Genomic DNA, 14,560 nt, shown 5'->3' on the forward strand with positions numbered 1-14,560 from the left:
CACATAATGGTGTTCTGCTCGCGTATATCAATAGTGCACGAAGTGATAAAATTCCATTATTAGCCATTAAAAGAATATTCTAGGTTTAAAATTTAATATTACACCCAGAATGAATTTTTCACTATTCTGCCCATTTCAGCATCTACTCCTTTCAATGACTACGCGAGGGTTTGAAGGGGTGACGCGGGGCAGGGAGGAAGCGGGCGAGAGACGCAGCCTCCCCGGCAACGATTACTGATTAGTGTGCGACTGCCGGCGTGAGCGGCGGGTCCGCCCGCTTGGTGTACCCGCAATGCCGCCACGGGCTCCCGCCAACGACCCTCAAATCCTCAATGGTCAGCAACTCCTCCGCCCCACGCGGACAAGTCTAGATCTCCCTGTAACCTTTCGAACCCGTGCTGTGAACTGACTACGCACGGAACAGCTGATCGGCCGGTCACGCCTGTACATGTGCTCACACACTTACTACGTTTGTGCAATATTGTATATGAATGTGTCGTTGACGTTTCCGTACATGCATGGGATGGCAGTTGCGTGTCTATTGATGGCTTTTTCTCGGTGAGTTCATTATCGCTTCTGTTTGTTTACAGTTAGTATCTTAAGGAATTATCAAAAAGTTTACGGTATATACCATTATATCTTTAAAATGTTTTTATTGACTACGAAACTGTACTTGGAAGTAATAAAAATATATTCACTACTCAACCAAACGTTCATTCAATTATCCGCGTGAAAGGATCTCTTCTGTTTGTTATTCTACCATCAATTTGAATTTCTTTTCATTAGATACTAATAAAAGCGAGAAAGAGAGAGGATTAGTCAAAATTATCTCTTTAAATGTATAATTTTATTAGTAAGAAAGTAAAATGAAATGTACAATAACTAGGTAATCTTTAAAAGTAACTACATGCCAATGCATAAGACATTGGGCACTGCCACAAAGAACAAAGTATTAAATTATAATTAGGTGTTTAAGTCTATTTATATATACCTTAAAATTAATATTTAAAAATAAAAATTGATTTCATGGCATTAGAAAAGTACTTATTTCACAAATTTATATGTATTTATGCTGCCATTAAAATCTTTAAACAAAATTCATCTAATTCTATAAATGTCCCTGTGTCATTTCTGCTCGTAATAATTTGTAACAGTTTAATAAAAATCTTATTATTAATTATTTATTTTCTAGTTAAATTGATTTTAATATAGATACGTATGTAAAATTCTATATAATTTTATTAAGATAAACTCCTTACATAAATAACTTTAATCTTGACGATTCGCGACTTGTCTAATCAACCAAACTTCGTTATTTCGAATTGATGTCGGAATATCTTTATATATACATAAATGGCTATATTTATCGTTTTAATTTTCTTGGTTTTTGTATAAAAAAAATCGTGGCATGAGTCAATTGCTGGAAGTCTAGCGTAAAACGTAGCTCTGCTTCGAAATTTTTTCACTTATAAGTTTGTAATGTAAATTTCATGTCTGCAATGAAATAAGTTCATACCGATATTAAACTTCCAGATGTGAAGTAATATTTTGTTCATTCATAAATTATCACAAAGGACCAAAGTTATTTGTAGCTACTATTTCGAGAGTATTCGATTCAAGATTTTATTATGAAGTCCATGTTTCCAATTTGTTTGATTTCCAGACATATGGTACGCATGACTCTTAAGAAAGTTCTGGCCTTTATTTCTTTCATCCTGAAACTAGCAGGTGTAGTGCTTATGGATAATAAAAAACTAAATGGAGTCACGACATGAAAATGAAATCGGGTCCTTATTTGTTTACTTTTTTACGCACAATTAAACTTGTATACTGGCTAAACTCACCATCAGATGGCACTGTTTACCAATTGACAATTACAATGCATAGAGAGAATGAAAAGCAGTGCAGAGAACTAGCAAATATTCAAATTAAACCATAAACAAAATTCTTAAAGATTCTTAATGGGGATGCCTTTAGCATTGCTCTGCAATTTTTACATCGTTTGGCCAGTCAATCTCGAAACAATGGCTCTATGGTGTTCTTCCATGAAGAAATTTATCGACAAATCTTCAAAATTCGGGCCACCATTTGTAACAAGCGAGAGAACCGAGTGATATCTTGTACAACGGATCGCCACGGTTATCCAGTGAGGCTATGCGGCCAAAGTTCTCAGAGCTATTTCTATTGGACAGACCTCTTTGGTTTCTGAAGCAAGCTAGTCGTACCGTGATGTTGAATAATCTATTCCAAGTAATGAGCTATCAAATGCAAACACTTTTTTTTTTAATTCGACTGGTACTTTCAGATATTTGCAGGCGCGTTCACACAAATTTTTCTGCTTTATTATATTAATATTGATTTCTTATTAATTTTTCATTTTATACAAATGAATCGCCTATATATTATTAATTAACGATATGTTCAGGCTTCACACAGATAATACCTATCTGTTTAATTTTGTATTGGTCTAATTTTAAAAAATAATATACTATATAACCTACAAAATTATCATATTAATTATTATTATTATAATATTAATATAGAAATATCAAATTGTAATATCGTGGCTTCATTATGGGTTTTTAAAATTGCTTTCACTTAAATTTTTATGCCAACGTTGAAAATACTGAATAAAAACATTTGTCCCATTCGTGAAGCAGTTGTTTTTTTTTTCGACCTCGCCTGCGCTAAAGGTATACGCTGGCGGGGCACCAGTGAGAGGTGATAGGTGAAGACGAAGCAGGCCAGTTAGCCCACCATGACAAATCTAACAATAAATCAATCACGCTGATTTCCAGGGGGAACCACAAGGAGGTCGACCTGACAAGGCATATTGCTAGCAATGGGGCTACTAAACCCCATTACCAACAATTCCTTCTTCCCCCCAAGCAGTTGTGTTTGCATGGTTGTGTTTTGGTTTGAAAGATGGGATATGGCAGTGAATTTACAGAATACAGAGGAATAACATTTGAGTCCTCAGGAATAGCAACGCATGTGTACCCCCATGGACGAAACAGTATACTCTGTTATATCCATGTTACTGCTCATGTCTATAGGCGATGGTTACCGCTTTCCATCAGGTGGGCCGTCAGCTTGTTTGCCATTCTAAGTTGCATAAAAAAGAAATATTATTGTAATTTTGTCACTGTTTTATTTGAAATTCTAATTAGGACTGATGACATAAAAACCTGGTATCCTTAATAACTGATTTCATAAATATTCATAAAATATCCAACATATTGTGTATAAATACGAGCACTTTGATATATTATTCGAAATTGGGCTTGATGTTTTCATTTTAACGATAAATGTAACTGTACGAATATGAGCATTATTCAATTTTGTGGTCTCGGCAAAAAGGGGATCGGAGCCCACCCATTCAAACTTAATACACAAATCATTATGTTTATGCTCATGTTTGAAGTACTCGTATGTTTAATTATGATACTTGGTATTTTATGTCTTTATAAACATAATCATATTCATAAGTACTATATACAATGTATTTGATTACGAACATTTAAAAAAAAACTACGCCTATCTCCCATTGTGGTAGACAGAAACAACTTTTTAAAGGACCACTGCGAAGTACGTCGCAGTAAGTATTTCCATACCATTTATACTGCGGTAGTACTTGTGAAATAATAAGAATTCATTAATTTCTTTTTAAGAGTTGCGTTCTAGTCGCCTTGGTTTCCATCTTCCCCTCCTTCTATTTTACCTTATATTAGGATGTTTATAATTTCGTCTTATCATATCAATTGTCACAATATTTTCTGATTTCTTAATAGTTTTTACAATTTATCGCTTTTTCTTGACCCTAAATAGTACCTCTTCATTATTAATTAAATGTTAGTAAATTATTTTTATGGCACGGGTCTTTTCTTTTATAAAATCAAGCATACTATTATTACGCTGGCAAGCTTTGACGGGGTTCCATTTCTAAGGTTTCAATCCGAGTTTTTCTTCTCTCGTGGACTTACTACAACAATAGACCACTAGATATGAAAGAAAGTGGTGGCATATTGTGCCTATTTAAGAATATTTATTTATTATTTATTTACTTAAAGAAAGATTAACGGACTATAGGTAAACAACATTATTATACTACGGATTGTGCTCAGAGGAATTATTCAATATGATGCCTACGGCCACTTTCTATCATCGTACGGCTCGCCATCGACAGGGAGTTCACCCTCACACCTTACAGCCTAAATGGTCGTGTACAACGCGGTTTCAGAGATGCTTTCTCCCACGAACACTCAGGTTATGGAATGAGCTCCCTGCCGAGGTTTTCCCGAGAGACTACAGCATGGGCTTCTTCAAAAGGGGGGTAAAGAGGTTTCTTCAGGGTCGGCAACGCGCGCGTAATACCTCTGGTATTGCAGGCGTTCATAGGCCATATGCTTGTTTGCCACCACAGTGGTATAAAAAAAAAAAACAAATTCTTATACTATGTAAAATATATCTCTATTACACACATGGACTTGGCCAGGTGAATAGGCTATAAGCATTTAGGCAAACCTACGAAATAAAGCCAGTAAAATTAATTAATCAATATTTTGCACTTTATTATTTAAATTTAATAATGTCTTTGAAACTATTATCTAAATTGACATTTCGGATTTACACTAGAATTATATGTGAATACAATTCTATATTGTAATACATATTTATTGCGACTAATCTTTTAATAAAATGATTTTTAACCCTAATACTAATAATACCTCCATCTTCTTGACGTATAAGATTTATGATATTTTCTTAGACACCATTAAAGGTAGCAATATCTCGTGACGATAATTTAAGGGTATGAAACCATTTGGTTTAAAAGACTAAATGGTACTTTTTATATACTTAATGTTAAGTCTACAATTTAGAATTAATTAATGTATACATTAAATTCATAATCTATAAATAGAATGTTTAGCTGAATTGTCAGTTAATATAAACGGTAGTATCTATATAGTGCCCATTATATTAAATCTATATTAATTTTATTTAGAAGTTATATCTATATTTATTCCTTTATTTTAATTAAAATAATAATTCGGATAGTATGAATAATTAAATTAGACTTGTAAGTATTATTACTTGAGTACTACAAATTTATAATTTTATGAAGATTGCTGTTGAAATCTATTGATCATAAAAGCTAAAGATAAATACATATTTATTTTTTTAAATTGTTATATTAATATGAATATTACGTATGAAATTATATTCTATTATTATTATTATTATTATGTGATGAATAAAATTTTGTATCAGTCGATCTTTGAACCCAGACTTTCAAATGCGTTGATGTGTGCTCGTATAAGTTACAAATACGGGTTCAAATCCTGCCACTTTAAATTTTTTTGTTTTTGATCTTAGCACTATTTTATTATTGAAATCAGGTATATTTTTCATATTTTAATATATCTATACTAATATTATAAAGAAGAAATATTTGATAGTGTGTTTGTAGTAGATAAACTCAAAAACTATTAAACCCATTCTAAAAAAAATTTCGCCTATTGAAAGCTACATTATCAGCGAATGATATTAGCTATATATTATTTTCGAAAATTCTATCTACCCATGTAAATTCAGGCCGAATCTCTAGTAATTTTTTTACTTTTCAAGTGCTAAAAAGTTAAGACGTAAAAGATTCGTAAGAGCCAACTAAGGGGGAGGGCGAGGGATGGAAAGCAGAGTCCTACTTAAAACATCTTCAAAGCTTAATTGCGATTGCCAATCCACCTGCCAAGCCTGGCAGGTGGATTGGCAACTGAAAAACTTCCTCCAAAGGGTGACTTATGTTCAGCAGTAGACAGATAAAGGCTAATATGATAATGATAACGATATTAAATACTATTATTATTTTGACGATCTTGGTGGTCTAGAGGTTTAACGAATTGCCTTCCGATAGTCGTGGCTTCAATCCCCGTACAATACAAATATTTGTAGTCATGAATATGTCTGTTTGTATGATCTGGTATTCTATGTATATATTTACAAGAAAAGTAATTAAGTATGTATATCAGTTGAATAGCATCAATAGTACGAGTTCTCCTTAGTTTGCGATTAGATTGCACTATTGCTTTTCTACCCAAACTATCAAACTATTCACAATGCTTACTGTGATTTCAGTACATCATAGTGTGTATTATAAACGCATAGCTATTCCTGAGAATTATGTTATGCCTCTGCACAAAAGTAATTTCACTGCCATATCACAGCCTTCGAATCAAACAGAAACGCAGCGAAGCAAAGCTGTTTGAGAGCAGAATTAATAGGTGAGACAGAGGTATCTGTGCAGTCGACTTTATACCAAGCTTGTCTCCTCTCAAATGCAGATGCCTTTGTATAATAGATGCCTTTTGAAAACATACTCTGTACTTTGAGATTTCGCGAAAGTAAGCTAGGGTGGCTCGAAGTAAGACAAATTAGTGATTTTAGGATTCATGTGTATTTAGTCTGTGACCTTACTATGTAAATTTGATTAAAACATGGTCATAGCTAGGGGAGGGGGCATAAAGGAGCAATTTCCTATCTTTAAAGGCCCAATGCCCTCCCTTAAAACAAAATTATGGCTTTTGCCATAAAGTTCTTTTGCACTAAAAAAGAAAAACTTAACATGGGTCTAGCTATGGCCCTGGATTGGAAGGATTTTATCCAAATTTTAGAATGAAATAGGTATCTATAAGCCAAACTTAAAAGCTGGTGGTTATTTTATTGGAATCGATGGAAAAAACTATATCTTCATTAGACCTGGTCACAGAGGTCACATATTACTAATTTAAAATTAATTACCTTATTTTTTAAAATATAACATAATACAATTAGGTATTAAACTAATTTTGAATAAAATGCAGTTTGTATAAATGGTCAGTAGTTAGCACAAAAGCAAATTACCGGTACCAGTACTATTAGTATCTATATATTAGATACAGATTTTTTTTATTGAAATTACTGGCAAACAAATGGCAAAAAAATGTTGCATCTCTTTTGTTCGTTATTGTAACATCGGTTTTAGCTCCAATACTTTTATTATCAGATAAAAATGTTAAGGCAAATACTTCCAATTATTATTATTATGGATATTGACTACTTAATTCAATTTGTGGATTTGAATATTCAAATTTGAATTTTTAAATCTGAAATATTCCAAATTCTTATGTATATTCAAGCACTATAATATTTTCAAATTTAATAAACCTGAATCGCGCAAAAGAAGCGAGCGCTAGCTAATATAATAATATTAGAAGGAAAACTTGAACCGGCTGAGGTGAAATAATGTAAGATAAACAGAAGTTACACCGAGGCGTATCTGAAAAAATTACGGGCTATAAAACGAGAACGGCTGGCTTTCACTAAGCATTCCCTCCTGATTTTCATGCTTTTCGTTACGTAAAACAAATAAACATATAGATATAGCTTTACGATTGCCCGTTTAAGTGCGAATAACAGTTAATAGGTCAAAGCAGATTTAAGTCTTGTTATGTATGTACCACAATTTAAATACAAAATAACTAATAGGTATTCAAGTAATAAATACAACTAGATGTTTTCTTTTGCTTCGTCCACATCGAACCTTTAAAATAATCTCAAAATCTTTTAGTCTTTTAGTATGGAGTAACTGCATGATTTTAGACTCAAAAAGAATAACAGATACTCCTAAAGTATTTTTTTTAAATCAAAATTTGTTGTTTTTTCAAATATATAAATATTTTTAAACTCTTTTCAAATTAGGAAACAGTCTCAGTTAAAAAAAAAAAACAGCAGAAAACTCAATCAACCAGTTACAAATATTAGTTTTTATATATTAAGAGTTGAATGTAATGAACATCAGTATTTATGGTTTATGAAATGCAAATAATAAGCACTATCCAGCCAATGGTTTCCATACAGTATATAAAAATGTTTGATGTGGCCTTCATAATATTATAAAGTAGGTATTGAATATCCGAAAATATTGTAATTTTATAAATAATCTTACATTAATAAAAAAAGCGTTAAACAATAACTATGCTGTTGTAATGGGAGAAAAGAAATTTTGATGACTAGCCGGGTTACGTGAGGTCGCCACTTAACCAGCGCAGTTGTGCTCGGCTCGTAAGTCAATGTCTGTAGCAGGCGAGAACGCCAGCTTAATGCCGGCCAATTATCCTTTTTACCCTTTATGGGAACTATTCGATGACTATGGACCTTTGTGGTGAACTAATTTCTGTAATTTACCTTATCAGCAACTACTAGTTAAGTTCATCGATGGATCCGAGCAAATCGTGTGTTTGGCAAGATAGGGTGGGAATAGATGAGGAATTCATTAAAATAGTCAAATTTTCCTGCTGTATAAGTAATAGCATTGCAACCATTGTCGGGAAGTTCTTTGTACTGAATTTTTTTTACGACATTAAATAACAAACAAGCTGACGGGCCATCTGACAGAAAGTGGTGACCGTTGCCTACAAACATTAACATATATATATATATATGTATATTCCGGGGTGCTGTCCCATGCTGACAGACCAGAATAACCAGAGTAAGTATTGAGATTGAGCTTCACTCAAATTTTATATGAGATTACTGATTGCATAATGCGGAGAGGTACCTCTAAACAGGCATTCTAGAGTAAAGAGACCAATAATGAATATCCAGTGTAAACCATCTGCACAATCATGATCCCACTGATAAGAGTGACCGAGCACGAAGAAAATATATAGGTATAGCGTTTTTTCTAGTTGTTTGCATAAAAAGTAATATAATTCAAGGCGTTCGTTGGTTTTCATTTTGAAGATCTATTTAACATAATATTGGACTATAAATAATGCTGAGTCAGCGCAAATAATCTGACTGCGCGATCTTGTAACTGTGCGTCGTTGACTTGCCAGAATTTATTATCCTTTTACTTTCTTACCCTTTTTACTGACGTGACGCCATGAGTAGCGTTTATGTGAGTAACGATTTCATTGTGTCTCGTTTTTCCAATAGACTTATATTCAGCTAGGTAGCTACGGGCGAAAAGAAAAATGTCCATTATGTTTTTTCCATATCTTTTTGTTTCGGCTCTTTTGTTCCAATGATAACAAGTGTGCCGAAATGTAGTAAAATTACTATTTTTATTATATTTAGATCAAGTTCCTATAAAGCTAAAAAAATATTTTGTTTTTACTTTTTAGTTATATAGTCTTATCTTTAAAGTAGTTCTCTAAATTCAAAATAATTCTAACAAAAGTCTAACGTTTTAAAATTTTTACACTTAAGTAAAAATCTAGAAATAATTTCCATCAGGTAAACCGTCAGCTTGTATGTACAAAAATTTTTAGATAAATTTTAACGTACGGTAATCCTATAAGAATAGATGGTAATCTTACAGAAATCACAATAATTATTGACAAACATTAAAATTATAGGTAGGTACACATGATTATTGTAAATACAGGCATTGGCTTTGTGTATCTATTTACTATTGTAAATTGTATACTATTGTGATTGTGGCACAGGTAACCACAATGTGTCTCGTAATTATCGATTCAACCTACTATACATAGTATATGTACAGAAGTATCTGATAGTATTGTATTATTGCTTTTACAAGTTGCCGGTTTGCGTGAATAGTTTTCCTTATTTATAATAGTATTCACATTTTATTTTAACAATTGGGGGAAAAATATACGTAATAATAATATAAAGTAAGAAAATATATAGTGACCCACTTAGAATTTTATTTTTGTATATGATTAATAATAGGTGAGTATAGGAACTTAGTAGTATATGTAAAAGTTTTAGTACTAGGTAAATACTCGTAGAGAACATACGGTTTTATTCATTACAATGCACCAACAATAGACCCTCCAATAAATTAGATCCTGTTTGTTAAAATAAAATAGCTCGCGTATAAAAGAGGGCGAATTTAAATAGGGAAGCGTCGAGTACCCGTCAGTCGTCAGGCGTCACGTTTCAAGATGGCGGTCGCACGATGGCTGCCACTTTAGGCGCGAAACGTGACAGGAGGTTATGTTCAAAAATCAAAATAGGTGGTTTATTATCTATACAATATTATACAAATTCTTAATTAGAACATTGTATTTACTAAGTACTTAGTTACATTAGGGAAGGTGTATCCTTTAATTTGAAGCAAATATCCTAGAATTCTCAGTTAAAAAATAATATAATACTAAGTATGAACTTAGTACCTATTTAGTACATGGATAAGTAAATACGCTAATACCGTGTTTGAATATGTTAAAAGTAATTAATAATATTTTCTTTATAACTATTATCCAATTAGTAAATGAGCACTTGTACTGTCATTTACTTACATAATTATTAATTTTAATCGACTGAAGAGTGACATGGACTTTTACAAAATAACATCTAGTTCAGTAACATATTTACTTATATAATTGCTCATGGATCTCGTCATCAAGTATTTATTGCTTTTGTTTCAATTGGACAAATTCTTACTGTTAATTGACATATTAAATTAAAACAATATACCTAGATTTCTAACTACTTTTTAACTGACTATAACAGTAAATAATGCGACTGATATAACGCGATATATACAAAGATTATACTGGCATAAAATCTTTGTCCTTATTAACACAATGCAACCAGCTTTCAATTTTTGACAAATGGGATTTTCGACCCATGTTTCTTAGGAAAGAGTATTTAGTTTGATTAGTAGAACACTCTCTTGAATACATGATCATCATTTTGACTTTTTGATAAATAGTTATTATGCAACTTAGAATGTATAATTGTTTATGAATGTATATGTACGTAGTAGTTCACTTTGTATACTTAATTCAGTAAATTACATAATCTTTTTCATAGTTAGTGTAAAAAATAATGATTTATGTTTTAGGATATAATTTTATACTACGAGTACAAACATCTAAAAAAATAAATACTTGAGTAGTATCATAAATAGATTAGTTGTTAAATTGCTTTGCAGAGCACACCTGTAGTCCAATAAAAAGCGTTAGAAGCCTTCGTATACAATGAAAGCGATCTAAAAATTATTGACATCAGGTGTCACTCTCATACTATCAATATATCAGCTTTTACTTACTACTTCGTCTGCGTGATTGAGATAAAAAATAGACTATATTCTTCATCGCATACACTGTCTATGTATAAAATTTTGAAATGATTGATTAAGCTGTTAAGATCCCAAGAAGTAACAAACAAATAAACTTACTATCACATTCATAGTATTAGTAAATATACTGATAAAATCAATTGTGCTATCTGTCTATCAATGCACAGATAAAATGAAAGTACGACGAAGTAAGCAAAAACGCATTGAAATTTGAAACCTAAAAGGTAATTATGTGCTAATTTTTTTTTAAATTTTGACATATGTGCATTTACAACTTTTACTTACTGAAGTGTGTCACAATTATCTATCAATATGTCGTGCAAAGCATACATACATACACATGTATCTATCACGTCTGTCTCTCATTGCGTAGTATACAATCTCTCAGTATACTGGCTCTCAGTAAGCAGAAACAAGAGCAGAGCACTTTTTAAATAATTACCCAGAAACATTGAAAATGTTTAATTGTTTTTAAAAAATGACTGATAATTGCCACGTTACCATATTTTGTTATGAATACTATTAAACAGAGACGCTGATGACAGTTAGTACGACATCACGTGCGCAAAACCGCGACCATAGAGAGTTTATCATATTCACTGGAATAATAGTCTTAAAATATACACACAATTCTCTACTGCCTGTAAAGGTGTATTACAGTTCTAAAACTTACGCATATCTGCTTATCGTGTTTTATAAATAGACGCAACTCACATTTAACAGTGTCATAAACTTGCTGCGATATCTTCGTGACTCGAGCATAATCTTGCTTATAATAATTTATGGATCTGCGAACTAGTTGAATTACTGAAACTTTAAGTGCTTGTTAATAAGCGAAAAGGTCGTTATCATAGCCACGATTAGTGAGGAACCATTCCGAGCACGTTCCAATATAACAGCACTAGTTTCAACCTTCCCCTAACTTCATCTCTACATTACGCCTTAATTTTCTTTTATCTAATACATTTAACGGGCAGAGAGGAAACTGCCTAATTTTCCAAGATAAAAGAAAACTGCCCTATGTTGTGAGATAAAAAGCACCTCGTATTAATCTGAATTCCATTCCGCTGTGAATTTGCTATGGGCTCTTTTGCGATCATCTATGATTATGTAGATAAATACTAATGCATATTCCCGCTGTTTTGTCTGCATGAAGTTATTTCCTCTAGTTTCTGTAGGCATATTTAGTAGATGTATGCACACAATAAGAAATCTCTTTATGTGTCTTAATCTTTAAAGTCTAGGTTATCTAGTTAGTAAATGGTGTGTATGTGTAGTGGTATTTGTAGTCAGTCAGTAGTCATTAGCTTATCTATTTTGGAATAGGTTTGTGCTCGACTTTGTCTCACCTGATGGTAAGTTAAATTAAAATCTAAAACGGAATGCGCTTATCTAAAAAAACAATTATTCATCATCAACTTGAATAGTCCTAGGTTATATTTCTCCGGGAACATAGAAGCAGGAAGAGCGTTCCATTCCTTAATAGTTCATATAATAGACGTTGAAGCAAACTACTTTGTGCGGAATTTCTACGACATAGAGATGGGTTCATTCATTGGCGATGAACATTGTTTGATGGTAGAGAATAATGATTAGATCGTGTAGCTCCTGTGACACTAATCAATCTATAACTGATAACTGTAACTGTAACTGATAACTTTATGCATTCCTTATTTTTCACAAGGAGTTGAATGACTTAGCTAATCTAGACCATGCATCCAATATATTCCAGCTCAAAAGTTACTTTTATCATTTCAGTTTTATCTATTTGACACAAAAAAAATCTTGTTTTTCGGTCTGAATATATTGGAAATTTAGTTTAATCATAAGTACAGGATTTGCGTATAATAAATGATACATTAACTGTGAATTGTGAGCAATATCCTGGAGCGTACGTCCTTATCTTGGCTCATTACGTAGACGTTAATTGCGAGATTGTGTTGGTTTTAAAGGTTAACACACTCGGGATAATGCAATACGTCGTGTTTGTGAACAGAATTTATAAACATTTACTGTTATAAATGATTCTCATTAAGGAGTACACGCATTACATATTTCTATTAAAAGCATAGATATCTAGATTATGAAGAGAATAAATTTGGAGACGTTTTGTTAGCTTTCGTTTTGTTTAATTGGTTGATAAACTGAAACTTGTTACGTCCAACAGCTTGATATCCATTTACTACTCATATAAGAGACGGACCATATCAGATGGTAATTAAGCATTGGAGACCAAGATATAAATCAGCATCGTCCTGTAAAGTGTACCTATTTGTTACGTGTGTCTGTACAACATTTGCTATTCAGATTTTATGTTAGTATTTTTATCAATTTATATTAGTTTTTCTTTTTATATAATAGTATGGATCTTTCTCTACGTTATAATAATATTAGTAATGTAGGTACTAAAAGTACATTGTTATCTTTTTTTAAATTTGATGAATACAGGGTTCTTACTATAAATGAAGAATTTGAATTCAACTCTGACCAGGTTAGTAATTTACATTTACAGTTACTCTTACATAGGTTAGTAATTAAAGGCATAGAATTATTTCGAGTTAGTTTTTTTACCTTTCTTGTTTGTTACAACTATTTAGAAATGAAAAGGAATCAAATACACAGATCATATTTCTGCTCTATCAAAATACGAAGAATTTAATCATACCATATAAAAAAATATTAGAAGAAGAGTTTGTGCAAAAATCGCCTGCTAAGGTACCTCTATCCCAATCATATTTCTGCCTTAAAGTTATATTTGCATGGCTGTGTTTTAGTTTAAAGCAGCGTTTTCCAAAGCTCTTGAGGACGCTGCAGGCCTAAAGGAGGACGGTAAGAGACCCATAAAAAATAGTGGCGTTGTGTAAAGGCTTGGGGGGGTGATTTGTAATTTGAAGTAATAGTGATTTTTAAGTAGGTGAAAAAATGGGGGCGCTAAAAAATTTATTCTCAAAGTGGGCAGTAGACTAAATAAGTTTGGGAACCCCTGGTTTAAAGGATAGATTATAGTAATAAAATTACAGGGTGTCTCCTGAGGCATAAAACTTTAGTTCTCAAGAATGGCAATGCATGACATGTATAATGAGTAACATATATTAGCTCTTGTCCATGGTACTATTCATGTCTATAGCTGACAGTTACCACTTTCTATCAGATGGGCCGTCAGCTTGCTTGCCATTCTGAGTTACATAAAAAACATTAGGTATTAGTAATAATATTACGCACACAATATCCTATATCATCACTTGAACACGAAATTCTGCAGATGAAGCATCCTTAAACCGAACATCCTTTCCCGACCCTTGTTTTTCTGTAATACTTTTATTTTACAAAACCTTTAGGGTGGTCCTTTAATTTTCCGTCGCACCTGCGTCGTAACTTTGTTACCTGCATGAACTTTTAACTTGTTAACTCGATAATGTAACTATTTTTGTTTAGTTCCCAGCGGGAGCGAGTTTATAGGATTATCTA

The 14,560-nt window shown here is 32.3% G+C and overlaps 1 protein-coding gene across 4 annotated transcripts in view; it reads left to right on the plus strand.

The window, feature by feature from the left end:
- Nucleotides 1-222: 222 nt before the first annotated feature.
- Nucleotides 223-14,560, plus strand: part of LOC113521564 (cell adhesion molecule Dscam2) — a 195,634-nt gene continuing 181,296 nt past the window's right edge. For all 4 annotated transcript variants that reach the window (XM_031909804.2, XM_052899809.1, XM_031909805.2 and 1 more), the window contains exon 1: nucleotides 223-558. In XM_031909804.2, coding sequence (XP_031765664.1) covers nucleotides 449-558 — 110 coding nt within the window. In that variant the 5' untranslated portion in view covers nucleotides 223-448. The remainder of the gene's footprint in view (nucleotides 559-14,560) is intronic.

Source organism: Galleria mellonella, unplaced genomic scaffold (genome assembly GCF_026898425.1).
Source record: "Galleria mellonella isolate WM207_F2 unplaced genomic scaffold, CSIRO_AGI_GalMel_v1 utg63, whole genome shotgun sequence".
Taxonomy (NCBI): domain Eukaryota; kingdom Metazoa; phylum Arthropoda; class Insecta; order Lepidoptera; family Pyralidae; genus Galleria; species Galleria mellonella.